This window comes from Pogoniulus pusillus, unplaced genomic scaffold (assembly GCF_015220805.1).
Source record: "Pogoniulus pusillus isolate bPogPus1 unplaced genomic scaffold, bPogPus1.pri scaffold_94_arrow_ctg1, whole genome shotgun sequence".
Classification (NCBI taxonomy): Eukaryota; Metazoa; Chordata; class Aves; order Piciformes; family Lybiidae; genus Pogoniulus; species Pogoniulus pusillus.
The window spans coordinates 89,542-107,052 of NW_026974735.1; the positions used below are offsets into that span (position 1 = coordinate 89,542).

At 57.2% G+C, this 17,511-nt stretch overlaps 2 protein-coding genes across 2 annotated transcripts; both read right to left on the bottom strand.

Moving 5' to 3' along the window:
- Positions 1 to 1,041: 1,041 nt before the first annotated feature.
- LOC135174615 (zinc finger protein 721-like) lies at positions 1,042 to 5,319 on the bottom strand. The gene has a single exon (XM_064141950.1). It carries the CDS (start codon positions 5,200 to 5,202, stop codon positions 1,831 to 1,833), a length of 3,372 nt encoding a protein of 1,123 aa, XP_063998020.1. The 5' UTR covers positions 5,203 to 5,319; the 3' UTR covers positions 1,042 to 1,830.
- A 1,014-nt stretch (positions 5,320 to 6,333) lies between these two features.
- Positions 6,334 to 16,769, bottom strand: LOC135174600 (uncharacterized). The gene is made up of 3 exons (XM_064141932.1): positions 13,319 to 16,769; positions 12,836 to 13,112; positions 6,334 to 11,627 (listed from the first exon to the last, which is right to left on the bottom strand). Exons 1-3 carry the CDS (start codon positions 16,617 to 16,619, stop codon positions 7,331 to 7,333), a joined length of 7,875 nt encoding a protein of 2,624 aa, XP_063998002.1. The 5' UTR covers positions 16,620 to 16,769; the 3' UTR covers positions 6,334 to 7,330.
- Between the last annotated feature and the right edge of the window lie 742 nt (positions 16,770 to 17,511).

The window sequence follows — 17,511 nt, forward strand, 5'->3', positions numbered from 1 at the left end:
CCTCCCTCCCTTCCTCCCTTCTTCCCTCCCTCCCTCCCTCCCTTCCTTCCTTCCTTTCTTCCTTCTTCTTCCTTTTCTTTTCTTCCCCCTCCCCTTCTTTCACTACTCCTAAGTCTTGGGACTGGCTGGCAAGTCCTGGGTAGCTAAGTGCAGGGAGATTCGGATTGCTGCTGCCACTGATGCCAGTGATGTTGCTAAGGGCTGTGCTGCTTCCCCGGCAGGTTCAGGTCCTCGCGTTGGGGGCCCCACAGCTGGACACAGGACTGCAAGGGAGGACTCGCCAGAGGAAGACCTCACACAAGGGCAGCTCTGTCCGACTGTGCCGCAGCTTTCCTCTCTCCCTGCCAGGCGCATGCAAGCAGGCAGGCAGCACAGCTAGGACAGAGGCTCCTCACAGCATGTAGGAACCTCCCCCTCTCCCAGCAGTTGTCCCAAGCAACCCCCCCCCCCGCCAGGCTCTCCTAAGCAGCTCTCTTAAGCAGATCGCTCTAGTGTCACCCCTTGCCGCCAACCACTTGCCACCTGACTGGCCAGCAGAGGGTGTGCCTAAAGCAAGCTCCAGGGCTCACAGATCTACCTCTGGCTTCAGAACCTGCCCCTGGCTCCAGGTGTTTCTGCCACCCACGCACCAGGGCGTTCCAGGGTCTTATGTCCCACCAGGGGATTCTCCCTGGTTCAGAGCCCTTTGAGCCCAAGGGGCCAAGTGCCAAGCTCCCTGTACCAAACAATTCTCACAATTGATAGCCCCAAACACGCTGAGCCATAGATCTATTTCTGCTCCCTTACAGACTCCAGCAACCTGCTCTAGGGGAAGGTCTCCTTGATTATGGAGGAGGGGTTGGAACAAGATCTTCTGGAAGGTGCCTTCTAACCCAAACCTTGCTGTGACTTTATGACTTTGAGGACCTGAGTTAGCTGCTGGTAGGGAAAGACCTTCAGGAGGCCCCCAGGTTTGACTGCATTGGCAAGCAGCTTGGATGCAGCTTTTTGGTTTCTGGGGGGTAAATTTTGTCTGGATTGAGTTGGAAGAACTTGCAAGAGCCTTGGGAAGTCTTTTATTGGGATAGTTCCCTGCTGCAGGCTCAATTTCCATGGAATCTCTGATGTGCAGCAACATGGGACAATTGCTTTATCCCTGAGTGTACCAAGCTGGTGCTGGTGTTGGTGAGGAGTGGTGATGGTGATGATGGTGACATCATCTAGCAGAGCTTATGGAGACCGCATTTCAGGGCTCTGCCTGGGGGTGGCACAGCAGCAACTGGTGTTACTGGAGCAGTTGGTGCAGCCACCCCACATCCCAGGACTGCAAGTCCCAGAGGAATGGTCATGGTTGGGGCAGCTCTATTGGCAGGGCATCCTGGCACCAGCATTGGCAGGAGGGGCCCATGGCTGCTGAGCATATCCTGGTGCGGCTGGGAGTGAGGATACTTTGTGGCTGCTCTTCTTCTGGTGCTTGTGGCTGTGCAGGTGCAAGGTCAGGGTGTAGCTCTGCCAGAAGCTCTCGCCGCAGTCAGCGCAGCTCTGTGGCTTCTCCCCCCGAGTCTGGATGTGGTGGTGATTGGTCAGTTGGGATTTGGTGGTGAGCTTCTTGCTGCAGACACCACAGTGCAATGGCTTCTCGACAGTGTGAATGTGATGGTGAACTCTGAGATCAGTGATGCTGCCAAAGGTCTTGCCACACTCACTGCATGTTCACCCCAATGTGGGTGAGACGGTGATGACTGAGAGCATACCGGTAGGGAAAGCTCTTGCCACAGTCACTGCAGCCATACAGCTTCTTCCCGGCGTTAATGCTGCAGTGAAAACTCAGTATGAAGGCTCTTGCCACACTCACTGTAGACCAACAGGAGCTTGGCACCTGACTAGGTGCCACCCTGCTGCTGGTGGTGGAGGCTGGAGCGCCTCTGGCCACAGTGGCTGCAGCTGAAGCGTTGGTTGCCAGGCTGGGGGCACCTCTGCTTCCCTGGCTGCCAGGTGGGCAGGAGGCTCTGCTCCTCCTCCTCCTGCTCGATCTCTTCCACCTCCTTTTCCGCCTGCTTCTCCTCCACTTTCTAGTTCCTCCTCTTTCTCTTGCTGCTGCATTTTGGTCTTAGGGCAGCTCTGGCTCAGCTCCTTCTGAGGCTCCATGCTGGGGGTCTCACCTTGACCCTGCTGCTTGTTCTCTTCCTCTGCCTCATCCTTGTGCTCCTCCTGCTTCTCCTCCTGCTGGCAATGGCAGAGGAGACCCTTGGAAGCTTTGCTGTCACTTTTCATCTTCTGGTACCTGCAGCTGTGCAGGTGCTTGCTCAGATCTCTCTTCTGCCGGAAGCTCACACCACAGCCACCACAGCTGTACAGCTTCTCCCCGGTGTGGATGCGACGGTGACGGCTTAGATCAGAGCTGCTGGTAAAGCTCTTGCTACATTCACCACAGCTGTATGGCTTCTCTCCGGCATGGTTGCGACGGTGATAGCTGAGACTAGAGCTGCTGGTAAAGCTCTTGCCGCATTCACCGCAGCTGTATGGCTTCTCTCCGGCATGGTTGCGACGGTGATGCCTGAGACCAGAGCTACTGGTAAAGCTCTTGCCGCACTCACCGCAGCTGTATGGCTTCTCACCAGTGTGGATGTGATGGTGATGCCTGAGACCAGAGCTGCTGGTAAAGCTCTTGCCACAGTCATCGCAGCTGTATAGCTTCTCCCCGGTGTGGAGGCGACGGTGATGCCTGAGTCCAGAGCTGCTGGTAAAACTTTTGCTGCATTCACCGCAGCTGTAGGGCTTCTCACTGGTGTGGATTTGGCGGTGATGCCTGAGTCCAGAGCTCCTGGTAAAGCTCTTGCCGCACTCACCACAGCAGAAAGGCCTCTCATTGGTGTGGAGACGACTGTGACTTCTGAGCGCTGAGCTGCTGGTGAAGCTCTTGCCGCAGTCATCACAGCTGTATGGCTTCCTCCCTACATGGAGGTGACTGTGATCTCTCAGAGTAGAGCTGTGGGCAAAGCTCTTGCCACACTCACCACAGCTGTACGGCTTCTCCTTGGTGTGGGTGCGATGGTGACGTCTGAGAACAGAGCTGCTGGTAAAGCTCTTGCCGCATTCACCACAGCTGTAGGGCTTCTCCCCGGTGTGTATGCGACGGTGATGGTTGAGTCCAGAACTGCTGGTAAAGCTCTTGCCACAGTCACCACAGCAGAAAGGCCTCTCCTTGGTGTGGAGGCGACTGTGACTTCTGAGAGCCGAACTGCTGTTGAAGCTCTTGCCACATTCACCACAGCTGTACAGCTTCCTCCCTGCATGGAGGCGACTGTGATCTCTCAGATTAGAGCTATGGGCAAAGCTCTTGCCACACTCACCGCAGCTGTAGGGCTTCTCCCCGGTGTGGATGCGATGGTGAATTCTGAGAGTAGAGCTGCAGGTGAAACTCTTGCCGCAGACACTGCAGCTGTAGGGCCTCTCCCCGGTGTGGAGGCGACTGTGACATCTGAGGGCAGAGCTGTAGGTGAAATTCTTGCCACAGACGCCGCAGCGGTAGGGCTTCTCCCCGCTGTGGATGCGATGATGAATTCTGAGAGTATAGTTGTTGGTGAAACTCTTGCCGCAGACACTGCAGCTGTAGGGCCTCTCCCCAGTGTGGATGCGATGGTGAATTCTGAGAGTAGAGCTGTAGGTGAATCTCTTGCCACAGACACTGCAGCTGTAGGGCTTCTCCCCGGTGTGGAGGCGATGGTGAATTCTGAGAGAAGAGCTGTAGGAGAAGCTCTTGCCACAGTCACCACAGCTGAATGGCTTCTCCCCGCTGTGGATGCAGTGGTGAATCCTGAGAGCAGAGCTGTTGGAGAAACTCTTGCCACAGTCACTGCAGCTGTAGGGCTTCTCCCCGCGGTGGATGCAACGGTGAATTCTGAGAGTAGAGCTGTAGGTGAAACTCTTGCCACAGTCACCACAGCTGTAGGGCTTCTCCCCGGTGTGGATGCGATGGTGAATTCTGAGAGTAGAGCTGTAGGTGAAACTCTTGCCACAGACAGCGCAGCTGTAAGGCTTCTCTCCAGTATGGACATGCCAGTGTTGGATTAGAGCAGTGCTATTGGTGAAGCTCTTGCCGCAGTCACTGCAGGGGAACTTCTTCCCAGCATGGATTTGGCAGTGCTGGCTGAGACCATAGCTGCTGGCAAAGGTCTTGCCACAGTCATGACAGCTGTATGGCTTCTCCCCAGTGTGGAGACGACGGTGATGTCTGAGATAAGAGCTGCTGGTAAAGCTTTTGCCGCAGTCACCACAGCTGTACGGCTTCTCCCCGGTGTGGATGCGGCGATGATGGCTGAGATCAGAGCTTCTGGTAAAGCTCTTGCCACATTCACCGCAGGGAAACCTTTTCTTTCCAGTATGGGTTTGGCGATGCAGGCTGAAAGCAGAGCTGCTGGCATAGCTCTTGCCACAGACACCACAAATGTGTGGCTTCTGCCCAGTGTGGAGGGCTCGGTGACAGCTGAAAGTAGACCAGCGGGCAAAGCTCTTGCCGCAGAGACCGCAGCCGTATGGCTTCTCCCCAGTGTGCATGTGCCAGTGTCGGATTAGAGCAGTGCTGTTGGTGAAGCTCTTCCCACAGTCACGGCAGGGGAACTGTTTTGTCTCAGCATGTGTTTGCCGGTGCCGGCTGAGACCAGACCTGGTGGCGAAGTTTTTGCCACAAGCGTCGCAGCCGTAAGGCTTCTCCCCGGTGTGGACGTGCCAGTGCTCAAGGAGAGCACAGCTGTTGGTGAAGCTCTTGCCACAGTCAACACAGGGGAACTGCTTCTTCCCAGCATGGATTTGGCGGTGCCGGCTGAGACCAGACCTGCTGGCAAAGCTCTGGCCACACTCACCGCAGACTAGCCGTAGCTTGGGGCCCAGCTGGGTACCTTCCCGCTGCCACCGCAGGAGGCCAGAGCGCCTCTGGCCGCAGTGGGTGCAGATGAAGCGCTGGGTGCCAGGCTGGGGGCACTGCTGTTCCTGCGGCTGCCAGTCGGGCGGGAGGCTCTGCCCGCACTGGGGGCACCACTCGACAGGCACAGAGGCGCCCGCGGCAGCTTTACCTTCACCTTCCTCCTGCTGCTCTTCCTCCGCCTCCTTCTCCAGTTCCTCCTCCTCTTCCCCCTCCTTCTCTGCATTCTCCTTCACCTCCACTTTCTCCTCCCGCTCCTCGATCTGGAGTCGGCTCTGGCACAGCTCCTTCCTAGGCTCCATGCCGGAGGGTCTCAGCCCGCTGCCAGCCCCGGCTCCCGCGTGCCCGCCACCGGAGGGCCTGCAATGGAGCCCGGAAGCTGCAAGCCCCAGATCCCGGCGCCGCTCCCGCTGCTGCCGCGATAGCTCCGATCCCCGCCCTCCTCCCTCACCTCCGGGCCCCCACCGCTTCCGCAGACAAACCTTCGCCCGGGAGCGGTGCTTGGCCCTGGGGAGCGACGGCTCTATGGCAGCTGCTGCCACTGCCCTTACTCTGCCACTCCGCTTACCGGTGACACCGATGCCACTGGTAGCTGTGCTCCTTCTCCGGCGAGTTCACGTCCTTCTGTTGGGGGCCCCACAGATGGACACTGGACTGAAGGGAAGGACGCCTAAGAAGAGGACCTCACCCAGCGGCAGCTCTGTCCGACTGTGCCACAGCTTTCCTCTCTCCCTGCCAGGCGCACGCAAGCAGGCAGGCTGTGCAGGTAGCACAGGCAGAGGCTCCTCACGGCATGTACGAACCTTCCTCTCTCCCAGTAGACACTTCTCAAGCAGTTTCGAGTACCACCCGTCCACCACCCCAGGCTGTCCTAAGCAGCTCTCTAAGCAGACCGCTCCAGTGTCACCCCTTGCCGCCAAGCAGTTGTCACCTGACAGGCCAGCAGAGGGCGCGCGTAACGCAGGTCCAAGGGCTCTCAGATCTGCCTCTCGACTCCCGGCCTGAGAACCTGCCCCTGGCTCTACGTGTTTCTGCCACCCACGGCGCAAGGGACTCCCAGGGTTTTAAATCCCACCAGGGGATTCTCCCTGGTTCAGAGCCCTTTCAGCCCAAGGGGCCAAGTGCAAAGCTCCCTGTACCAAACCAATCTCCCAGCTGATAGCCCCAACCACGCTGAGCCATAGATCTATTTCTGCTCCCTTACAGACTCCAGCAACCTACTCTAGGGGAAGGGCTCCTTGCCTATGGAGGAGGGGTTGGAACAAGATGATCTGGAAAGTGCCTTCTAACCCAAACCTTGCTGTGACTGCTGGTAGGGAAAAGACCTTCAGGAGGCCTCCAGGTTCAGCTGCATTGGCAAGCAGCTTGGATGCAGCTTTTTGGTTTCTGGGGGGTAAATTTTGTCTGGATTGAGTTGGAAGAACTTGCAAGAGCCTTGGGAAGTCTTTTATTGGGATAGTTCCCTGCTGCAGGCACAGTTTCCATGGAATCCCTGACTTGCAGCCACATGGGCAGTAGCTTTATCCCTGAGTGTACCAAGCTGGTGCTGGTGTTGCTGAGGTTTGGTGATGGTGACATCATCTAACAGGGCTTATGGACACCACCTTGGGAACCAGCTGAGTCTCTGCAGGTGCTTGGTCAGGTTGCACTTGTACCAGAAGCTCTTGCCACAGTCACAGCAGCTGTACAGTTTCTCCCCAGTGGGGATGGCACAGTGATGCCAGAGAGAGAGGATCTGGTGGCAAAGCTCTTGCCACAGTCACCGCTGCTGAAAGGCTACTCTGTCTTGTGGACAATGCAGTGCTTGGTGAGAGAAAATCTGTGGGTGAAGCTCTTGCTGCAGCCACCACAGCTGTATGGCTTCTCCCCAGTGTGCAGGGCCAAGTGATAGTTCAGACTGCTACTGTAGGCAATGTTCTTGCCACAGTCACCGCTGCCGAAAGGCTACTCTGTCTTGTGGACAATGCAGTGCTTGGTGAGAGAAAATCTGTGGGTGAAGCTCTTGCTGCAGCCACCAGAGCTGCATGGCTTCTCCCCAGTGTGCAGGGCCAGGCGATAGTTTAGACTGCTACTGTAGGCAATGTTCTTGCCACGGACACCGCAGCCAAACTGCTTCTTCCTGGTGTGGACCTTGCAGTGCTCAAGGAGATCAGGGCTGCCGGCAAAGCTCTCACCACATTCATTGCAGCCCAACTGAGGCTTGGGGCCCTTCTGGGTGCCTTCCCCCTGCTGACAAAGGATGTCAAAGTACTGCTGGCCACAGTGGGTGCAGATGAAGCCCTGGGTGCCAGGCTGGGGGCAGAGCTGCTTTTACAGCTGCCAGACAGGCAGGAAGCTCTGCCTGCACTCAGGGCACTGCTCAGCTGGCACAGAGGGGTCCATGACAGCTTTACCTTCACCTTCCTCCTGCTGTTCTTTCTCTTCCTCTGGTTATTCCTCCTGATTCTCCTCCTGCTTCTCCTCCTTCACCGCCTTTTCTGCCTGCTCCTTCTCCACTGTCTCTTTTTTCTCCTCCTCCTCCTCTTCCTGCTTCACTGCAGTCTCAGGGTGCCTCTGGCTCGGCTCAATCTGAGGCTCCATGCTGGGGGTCTCACCTTCACCCTGCTGCTCATTCTCTGCCTCTTCCTGCTGCTCCTCCTGGCGGCACTCAGAGAGGGGACCCTTGGAAGCTTTGCTCTCACTGTTTGTCTTCTGGTACCTGCAGCTGCGCAGGTGCTTGCTCAGATCTCTGTCCTGCTGGAAGCTCACACCACAGACACAGCTGTACAGCTTCTCCCTGCTGTGGGTGAGGCAGTGATAGCTCAGAGCAGAGCTACTGGTAAAGCTATTGCCACAGTCACCACAGCTGTATGGCTTCTCCCTGTTGTGGCTGCGTTGGTGACAGTTCAGACTAGATCTCCTGGAAAAGCTCTTGCCACAGTCTCCACAGATGTATGGCTTCTCCCCGGTATGGATGCGACGGTGATAAGTGAGGGCATACCTGTGGAGAAAGCTCTTGCCGCAGTCACCGCAGCTGTATGGCTTCTCCCCGGTGTGGATGCGGCGGTGATAAGTGAGGGCATACCTGTGGAGAAAGCTCTTGCCGCAGTCATTGCAGCTGTATGGCTTCTCCCCGGTGTGGATGCGACGGTGAAGGTTGAGAGCAGAGCTGCTGGCAAAGCTCTTTCCACAGTCACCACATCTGTACGGCTTCTCCCCAGTGTGGATGCGACGGTGAAGGTTGAGAGCCGAGCTCCAGGTGAAGCTCTTGCCACAGTCACCACAGCTGTATAGATTCTCCCCAGTGTGGACAAGGCGATGGTGATGCGTGAGTTCATATCTGTGGAGAAAGCTCATGCTGCAATCACCACAGCTGTACGGCTTCTCCCCAGAGTGCATGCGACGGTGATGGCTGAGAGTAGAGCTCCTGGTGAAGCTCTTGCCGCAGTCATCACAGCTGTATGGCTTCTCCCCAGTGTGGATGAGGAAGTGATAGCTCAGAGCAGAGCTGCTGGTAAAGCTCTTGCCACAGTTGCCACATTTGTATGGCTTCTCCCTGTTGTGGCTGCGTTGGTGACAGGTCAGATTAGGTCTCCTGGAAAAGCTCTTGCCGCATTCACTGCAGGTGTAGGGCTTCTCCCCGGTGTGGATGCGACGGTGACAACGGAGAGCATAACTGTGGAGAAAGCTCTTGCCGCAGTCACCGCAGCTGTACGGCTTCTCCCCGGTGTGGATGCGACGGTGATGGCTGAGAGTAGAGCTACTGGTAAAGCTCTTGCCACAGTCCCCACAGATGTGCGGCTTCTCCTCCCTGTGGATGCGACAGTGATGGCTGAGAGCAGAGCTGGTGGTGAAGGTCTTGGTGCATTCACTACACTCATACAGCTTCTCCCTGTTGTGGATGCGCCGGTGGTAGCTGAGAGCAGAACTGCTGGTAAAGCTCTTGCCACAGTCATCACAGCTGTACGGCTTCTCCCCGCTGTGGATGCGACGGTGACGGCTGAGGGCAGAGCTGCTGGTAAAGGTCTTACTGCACTCACAGCAGTCATACAGCTTCTCCCCCTGGTGTATACGACAGTGGTACCTGAGAGCAGAACTGCTGGTAAAGCTCCTGCCGCAGTCACCACAGCTGTAGGGCTTCTCTCCTGTGTGGATGCGACGGTGACAGCTGAGAGAATAGCTCCTGGTAAAGCTCTTGCCGCAGTCACTGCAAATGTATGGCTTCTTCTCAGTGTGGATGCGATGGTGACAGCTGAGAGCAGAGCTGCTGGTAAAGCTCTTGCCACAGTCACCACAGCTGTACGGCTTCTCCCCAGTGTGAATGCGACAGTGACGGCTGAGATTATAGCTACTGGTAAAGCTCTTGCCACAGTCAGCACAGCTGTATGGCTTCTGATCGGTGTGGATGAGGCAGTGACAGCTCAGGGCAGATCTGCTGGTAAAACTCTTGCCGCAGTCACCGCATCTGTACGGCGTCTCCCCGGTGTGCATGCGACGGTGACGGTTGAGAACAGAGCTGCTGGTGAAGCTCTTGCCACAGTCACCACAGATGTAGGGCTTCTCCCCGGTGTGGGTGCGACGGTGACGGCTAAGAGTAGAGCTACTGCTAAAGCTCTTGCCACAGTCATGGCAGCTGTACACCTTCTCCCTGGTGTGGATGCGACGGTGACAGCAGAGAGCAGAGCTGCTGATAAAGATCTTGCTGCATTCACAGCATGTATACAGCTTATCCCTGTTGTGGATGCGACGGTGGTAGTTGAGAGCAGAACTGCTGGTGAAGCTCTTGCCACAGTCACCACAGCTGTAGGGCTTCTCCCCGGTGTGGATGCGATGGTGGATTCTGAGAGTAGAGCTGTAGGTGAAACTCTTGCCACAGTCACTGCAGCTGTAGGGCTTCTTCCCAGTGTGGATGCGACGATGACATCTAAGAGCAGAACTGCTGGTAAAGCTTTTGCCACAGTCACCACAGCTATAGGGCTTCTCCCCAGTGTGGATGTGACGATGACATCTCAGAGCAGAGCTGCTGCTAAAGCTGTTGCCACACTCACCACAGCTGTAGGGCTTCTCCCCGGTGTGGATGCGACGGTGAATTCTGAGATTAGAGCTGTAGGTGAAACTCTTGCCACAGTCACTGCAGCTGTAGGGCTTCTTCCCAGTGTGGATGCGATGATGAATTCTGAGAGCAGAGCTGCTGGTAAAGATCTTGCCACAGTCACCACAGCTGTAGGGCTTCTCCCCGGTGTGGATGCGATGATGAATTCTGAGAGCAGAGCTGCTGGTAAAGATCTTGCCACATTCACCACAGCTGTATGGGTTCTCCCCAGTGTGGATTCGACGATGATTTCTGAGAGTAGTGCTTCTGGTGAAGCTCTTGCCACAGTCACCGCAGCTGTAGGGCTTCTCCCCAGTATGGATGTGCCAGTGATGGATTAGCGCAGTGCTGTTGGTGAAGCTCTTGCCGCAGTCTCGACAGGGGAACTTCTTCCCAGCATGGATTTGGCGGTGCTGGCTAAGATAGGAACGGAAGGCAAAGCTCTTGCCACAGACACCACACCTGTACGGCTTTTGCCCGGTGTGGATGCGACGGTGAATTCTGAGATCAGAGCCGCAGGTGAAGCTCTTGCCACAGTCAACACAGGGGAACTGCTTCTTCCCAGCATGGATTTGGCGGTGCTGCCTGAGACCAGACCTGCTGGCAAAGCTTTTGCCACAAACACTGCAGCTGTACGGCTTCTCCCCCAGGTGAACATTCCAGTGCTCAAGGAGATCAGAGCTGTTGGTGAAGCTCTTGCCACAGTCACCACAGGGGAACTGCTTCCTCTCAGCATGGATTTGGCTGTGACGCCTGAGAACAGTCCTGCCGGCAAAGCTCTTGCCACAAACACTGCAGCTGTAAGGCTTCTCCCCGGTGTGAATGTTCCAGTGGTCAAGGAGATCAGAACTTTTGGAAAAGCTTTTGCCACACTCAACGCAGGGGAACTGCTTCTTCCCAGCATGGATTTGGTGGTGCTGCCTGGGACTAGAGCTGCTGGCAAAGCTCTTGCCGAACTCGCCGCACTCCAACAGCAGCTTAGGACCCGGCTGGGTGCCTCCCTGCTGCCGCTGGAGGAGGCCGGAGCGGCTCTGGCCGCAGTGGGTGCAGATGAAGCGCTGGGTGCCAGGCTGGGGGCACTGCTGCTTCCCCGGCTGCCAGCCGGGCGGGAGGCTCTGCCCGCACTCGGGGCAATGCTCGCCTGGCACACAGGGGTCCGCGGCAGCTTCACCTTCACATTCCTCCTGCTGCTCTTTCTCTTCCTCCGCCTCTTCCTCCTGATCCTCCTCCTGCTTCTCCTCCTTCACCTTCTTTTCTGCCTGCTCCTCCTTCTCTTCTTGCTGCACTTCTGTCTCGGGGCTGTTCTGAGCCAGCTCCTTCTTAGGCTCCATGCTGCGGTGTATCAATCCCCAGCCAGCCCCGGGACCCCAGTGCCCGCGGCCGGACCGGGACGGCAGCAGACTGCAGCCGCCCAACAATGGAGCCCGGAAGCTCCAAGACCGAGTTCTCGGCGCCACGCACGACACTGTCGCGATAGTTCCGATCCCCGCCCAGCTCCCTCCGCTCCGGGCCCCCGCTGCTTCCGTAACCAAAGGCTCTTTTCGGAGCTCTCCGTTGTAACGGGGATCGACGGCGCTGCGGCAGCTGCTGCCACGGGCGTTACCGGTGGCACTGCGGTTGCTGGCGGCACTGGAGTTAATGGTGGCACCGATGCCACTTCGTCAGGTTCAGGTCCCTGTGTCGGGGACCCGACACCTGGATGCGAGGCTGCAGGGGAGGACTCGCAAGAGGAGGACCTCACCCGACGGCAGCTCTGTCCCTCTCTGCGGCAACTTTCCTCTCTCCCGCTCGGGCGCACGCCAGGGCAGGGGTGCAGCGCACGCAGGCAGCTACAGGCAGGCAGCAGCATCCAGATGCAGGCAGCGCAAGAAGGACAGGAAGAGGCTCCTCAGGGCAGGAAGGAGCTCCCCCTCTCCCAGTTCCAAGTTCCTGTCCGGCCAGGCTGTCTCTCCTAAGCAGCTCTCTCATCAGTCTGCCCTAGTGTCACCCCTTGCCGCCAAGCCCTTGCCACCTGCCCTGGTTGGCCAGCAGAGAGCCAGCCTAAAGCAGGCTCCAGGGCTACAGCACCCGGCCCTGTCTCCAGCTCTTTCTGACGCCCACGCACCAGGGCGCTCCAGGGTCTTACGTCCCACCAGGGAATTCTCCCTGGTTCAGAGCCCTTTCAGCCCAACGGGCCAAGTGCCAAGCTCCCTGTACCAAATCAATCTCCCAATTGATAGCCCCAAGCACGCTGAGCCATAGATCTATTTCTGCTCCCTTACAGACTCCAGCAACCTACTCTAGGGGAAGGTCTCCTTGCCCATGGAGGAGGGGTTGGAACATGACCATCTGGAAGGTGCCTTCTAGCCCAAACCTGTCTGTGAGTTTATGACTTTAAGGAGCTGAGGTAGCTGCTGGTAGGGAAAGACCTTCAGGAGGCCTCCAGGTTCAGCTGCATTGGAAAGCAGCTTGGATGCAGCTTTTTGGTTTCTGGGGGGTAAATTTTGTCTGGATTGAGTTGGAAGAACTTGCAAGAGCCTTGGGAAGTCTTTTATTGGGATAGTTCCCTGCTGCAGGCACAGTTTCCATGGAATCCCTGACTTGCAGCCACATGGGCAGTAGCTTTATCCCTGAGTGTACCAAGCTGGTGCTGATGCTGCTGAGGTTTGGTGATGGTGACAGTCATCTAACAGGGCTTATGGACACCACCTTGGGAACCAGCTGAGTCTCTGCAGGTGCTTGGTCAGGTTGTACTTGTACCAGAAGCTCTTGCCACAGTCACAGCAGCTGTACAGTTTCTCCCCAGTGGGGATGGCACAGTGATACCAGAGAGAGAGGATCTGGTGGCAAAGCTCTTGCCACAGTCACCGCTGCCGAAAGGCTACTCTGTCTTGTGGACAATGCAGTGCTTGGTGAGAGAAAATCTGTGGGTGAAGCTCTTGCTGCAGCCACCACAGCTGTATGGCTTCTCCCCAGTGTGCAGGGCCAGGTGATAGTTTAGACTGCTACTGTAGGCAATGTTCTTGCCACGGACACCGCTGCCGAACTGCTTCTTCCTGGTGTGGACCTTGCAGTGCTCAAGGAGATCAGGGCTGCCGGCAAAGCTCTCGCCACATTCATTGTAGCCCAACTGCAGCTTGGGGCTCTTCGGGGGCCTTCCCCCTGCTGACAAAGGATGTCAAAGTACTGCTGGCCACAGTGGGTGCAGATGAAGCCCTGGGTGCCAGGCTCGAGGCAGAGCTGTTTTCACAGCTGCCAGATGGGCAGGAAGCTCTGCCCGCACTCAGGGCACTGCTCAGCTGGCACAGAGGGGTCCACGACAGCTTTACCTTCACCTTCCTCCTGCTGCTCTTTCTCTTCCTCTGCTTATCCTTCCTGATCATCCTCCTGCTTCTCCTCCTTCACCTCCTTTTCTGCCTGCTCCTTCTCCACTGTCTCTTTTTTCTCCTCCTCCTCCTCTTCCTGCTTCACTACAGTCTCAGGGTGCCTCTGGCTCAGCTCAATCTGAGGATCCATGATAGGGGTCTCACCTTCACCCTGCTGCTCATTCTCTGCCTCTTCCTGCTGCTCCTCCTGGTGGCACTCAGAGAGGGGACCCTTGGAAGCTTTGCTGTCATTGTTCGTCTTCTGGTACCTGCAGCTGTGCAGGTGCTTGCTCAGATCTCTGTCCTGCTGGAAGCTCACGCCGCAGACACAGCTGTACAGCTTCTCCCCGCTGTGGGTGAGGAAGTGATAGCTCAGAGCAGAGCTGCTGGTAAAGCTCTTGCCACAGTTGCCACATTTGTATGGCTTCTCCCTGTTGTGGCTGCGTTGGTGACAGGTCAGATTAGGTCTCCAGGAAAAGCTCTTGCCGCATTCACTGCAGGTGTAGGGCTTCTCCCCCGTGTGGATGCGACGGTGACAACGGAGAGCATAACTGTGGAGAAAGCTCTTGCCGCAGTCACCGCAGCTGTACGGCTTCTCCCCGGTGTGGATGCGACGGTGACAGCTGAGAGTAGAGCTACTGGTAAAGCTCTTGCCACAGTCCCCACAGCTGTACGGCTTCTCCCCGCTGTGGATGCGACGGTGGTACCTGAGAGCAGAGCTGGTGGTGAAGGTCTTGCTGCATTCACTACACTCATACAGCTTCTCCCTGTTGTGGGTGCGCCGGTGGTAGCTGAGAGCAGAACTGCTGGTAAAGCTCTTGTTACAGTCATCACAGCTGTATGGCTTCTCCCCAGTGTGGATGCGATGGTGATGCCTGAGGGCAGAGCTGGTGGTAAAGGTCTTGCTGCATTCACTACACTCATACAGCTTCTCCCTGTTGTGGGTGCGCCGGTGGTAGCTGAGAGCAGAACTGCTGGTAAAGCTCCTGCCGCAGTCACCACAGCTGTAGGGCTTCTCCCCAGTGTGGATGCGATGGTGATGCCTGAGAGCAGAGCTGGTGGTGAAGGTCTTGCTGCATTCACTACACTCATACAGCTTCTCCCTGTTGTGGATGCGACAGTGACGGCTGAGAGCAGAACTGCTGGTAAAGCTCTTGTTACAGTCATCACAGCTGTATGGCTTCTCCCCAGTGTGGATGCGACGGTGATGCCTGAGGGCAGAGCTGGTGGTAAAGGTCTTGCTGCATTCACTACACTCATACAGCTTCTCCCCCCGGTGTACGCGACAGTGGTACCTGAGAGCAGAGCTGCTGGTAAAGCTCCTGCCGCAGTCACCACAGCTGTAGGGCCTCTCCCCTGTGTGGATGCGACGGTGACAGCTGAGAGAATAGCTACTGATAAAGCTCTTGCCACAGTCATCACAGCTGTACGGCTTCTCCCTGCTGTGGATGCGACAGTGACGGCTGAGAGCAGAGCTGGTGGTGAAAGTCTTGCTGCATTCACTACACTCATACAGCTTCTCCCTGTTGTGGATGTGCCGATGGTAGCTGAGAGCAGAACTGCTGGTAAAGCTCCTGCCGCAGTCACCACAGCTGTAGGGCTTCTCCCCTGTGTGGATGCGACGGTGACAGCTGAGAGAATAGCTACTGGTAAAGCTCTTGCCACAGTCATCACAGCTGTATGGCTTCTCCCCAGTGTGGATGCGACGGTGACAGCTGAGAGCAGAGCTCCTGGTGAAGCTCTTGCTGCAGTCACTGCAGCTGTATGACTTCTTCTCAGTATGGATCTGTTGGTGACAGCTGAGAGCAGAGCTGCGGGTAAAGCTCTTGCCGCAGTCACCGCATCTGTACGGCGTCTCCCCGGTGTGCATGCGACGGTGACGGTTGAGAACAGAGCTGCTGGTGAAGCTCTTGCCACAGTCACCACAGATGTAGGGCTTCTCCCCGGTGTGGGTGCGACGGTGACGGCTAAGAGTAGAGCTACTGCTAAAGCTCTTGCCACAGTCATGGCAGCTGTACACCTTCTCCCTGGTGTGGATGCGACGGTGACAGCAGAGAGCAGAGCTGCTGATAAAGATCTTGCTGCATTCACAGCATGTACACAGCTTCTCCCTGTTGTGGATGCGACGGTGGTAGTTGAGAGCAGAACTGCTGGTGAAGCTCTTGCCACAGTCACTGCAGCTGTAGGGCTTCTTCCCAGTGTGGATGCGACGGTGGATGTTGAGAGCAGAACTGCTGATGAAGCTCTTGCCACAGTCACCACAGCTGTAGGGCTTCTCCCCGGTGTGGATGCGATGGTGAATTTTGAGAGTAGAACTGTAGGTGAAACTCTTGCCACAGTCACTGCAGCTGTAGGGCTTCTTCCCAGTGTGGATGTGATGGTGACATCTAAGAGCAGAACTGCTGATAAAGCTCTTGCCACAGTCACCACAGCTGTATGGGTTCTCCCCGGTGTGGATTCGACGATGAATTCGGAGAGTAGTGCTTCTGGTGAAGCTCTTGCCACAGTCAACACAGAGGAACTGCTGCTTCCCAGCATGGATTTGGCGGTGCTGCCTGAGACCAGACCTGCTGGCAAAGCTTTTGCCACAAACACTGCAGCTGTATGGCTTCTCCCCCAGGTGAACATTCCAGTGCTCAAGGAGATCAGAGCTGTTGGTGAAGCTCTTGCCACAGTCACCACAGGGGAACTGCTTCCTCTCAGCATGGATTTGGCTGTGACGCCTGAGAACAGTCCTGCCGGCAAAGCTTTTCCCACAAACACTGCAGCTGTAAGGCCTCTCCCCGGTGTGAATGTTCCAGTGGTCAAGGAGATGAGTACTTTGGGAAAAGCTTTTGCCACACTCAACGCAGGGGAACTGCTTCTTCCCAGCATGGATTTGGTGGTGCTGCCTGGGACTAGAGCTGCTGGCAAAGCTCTTGCCGAACTCGCCGCACTCCAACAGCAGCTTAGGACCCGGCTGGGTGCCTCCCTGCTGCCGCTGGAGGAGGCCGGAGCGGCTCTGGCCGCAGTGGCTGCAGATGAAGCGCTGGGTGCCAGGCTGGGGGCACTGCTGCTTCCCCGGCTGCCAGCCGGGCGGGAGGCTCTGCCCGCACTCGGGGCAATGCTCGCCTGGCACACAGGGGCCCTCGACAGCTTTACCTTCACCTTCCTCCTGCTGCTCTTTCCCTTCCTCCGCCTCTTCCTCCTGATCCTTCTCCTGCTTCTCCTCCTTCACCTTCTTTTCTGCTTGCTCCTCCTTCTTATCTTCTTGCTGCACTTCTGTCTCGGGGCTGTTCTGGGCCAGCTCCTTCTTAGGCTCCATGCTGCGGTGTATCAATCCCCAGCCAGCCCCGGGACCCCAGTGCCCGCGGCCGGACCGGGACGGCAGCAGACTGCAGCCGCCCAGCAATGGAGCCCGGAAGCTCCAAGACCGAGTTCTCGGCGCCACGCACGACAATGTCGCGATAGCTCCGATCCCCGCCCAGCTCCCTCCGCTCCGAGCATCCCCTGCTTCCGTAACCAAAGGCTCTTTTCGGAGCTCTCCGTTGTAACGGGGATCGACGGCGCTGCGGCAGCTGCTGCCACAGGCGTTACCGGTGGCACTGCGGTTGCTGGCGGCACTGGAGTTAATGGTGGCACCGATGCCACTCCGTCAGGTTCAGATCCCTGTGTCGGGGACCCGACACCTGGATGCGAGGCTGCAGGACCTCACCCGACGGCAGCTCTGTCCCTCTCTGCGGCAGCTTTCCTCTCCCGCTCGGGCGCACGCCAGGGCAGGGGTGCAGCGCACGCAGGCAGCTACAGGCAGGCAGCAGTATCCAGATGCAGGCAGAGCAAGAAGGACAGGAAGAGGCTCCTCAGGGCAGGAAGGAGCTCCCCCTCTCCCAGTTCCAAGTTCCCATCCGGCCAGGCTGTCTCTCCTAAGCAGCTCTCTCATCAGTCTGCCCTAGTGTCACCCCTTGCCGCCAAGCCCTTGCCACCTGCCCTGGTTGGCCAGCAGAGAGCCTGCCTAAAGCAGGCTCCAGGGCTCTCAGATCTACCTCTGGCTCCAGGGCTACAGCACCCGGCCCTGTCTCCAGCTCTTTCTGCCGCCCACGCACCAGGGCGCTCCAGGGTCTTATGTCCCACCGGGGAATTCTCCCTGGTTCAGAGCCCTTTGAGCCCAAGGGGCCAAGTGCCAAGCTCCCTGTACTAAACGAATCTCCCAATTGATA

Excerpts from the sequence above, each read along its gene's own strand:
- LOC135174600 (XM_064141932.1), bottom strand. The coding sequence starts at position 16,619 with ATGGAGCCTAAGAAGGAGCTGGCCCAGAACAGCCCCGAGACAGAAGTG. Across the intron at positions 13,113-13,318 it reads GGAGGATGATCAGGAAGGAT|GGGGAAGGCCCCCGAAGAGC; the intron begins AAGCAGAGGAAG and ends CTTTGTCAGCAG. Across the intron at positions 11,628-12,835 it reads TGCATTGTCCACAAGACAGA|TGGCATCGGTGCCACCATTA; the intron begins GTAGCCTTTCGG and ends AACCTGACGAAG.
- LOC135174615 (XM_064141950.1), bottom strand. The coding sequence starts at position 5,202 with ATGGAGCCTAGGAAGGAGCTGTGCCAGAGCCGACTCCAGATCGAGGAG.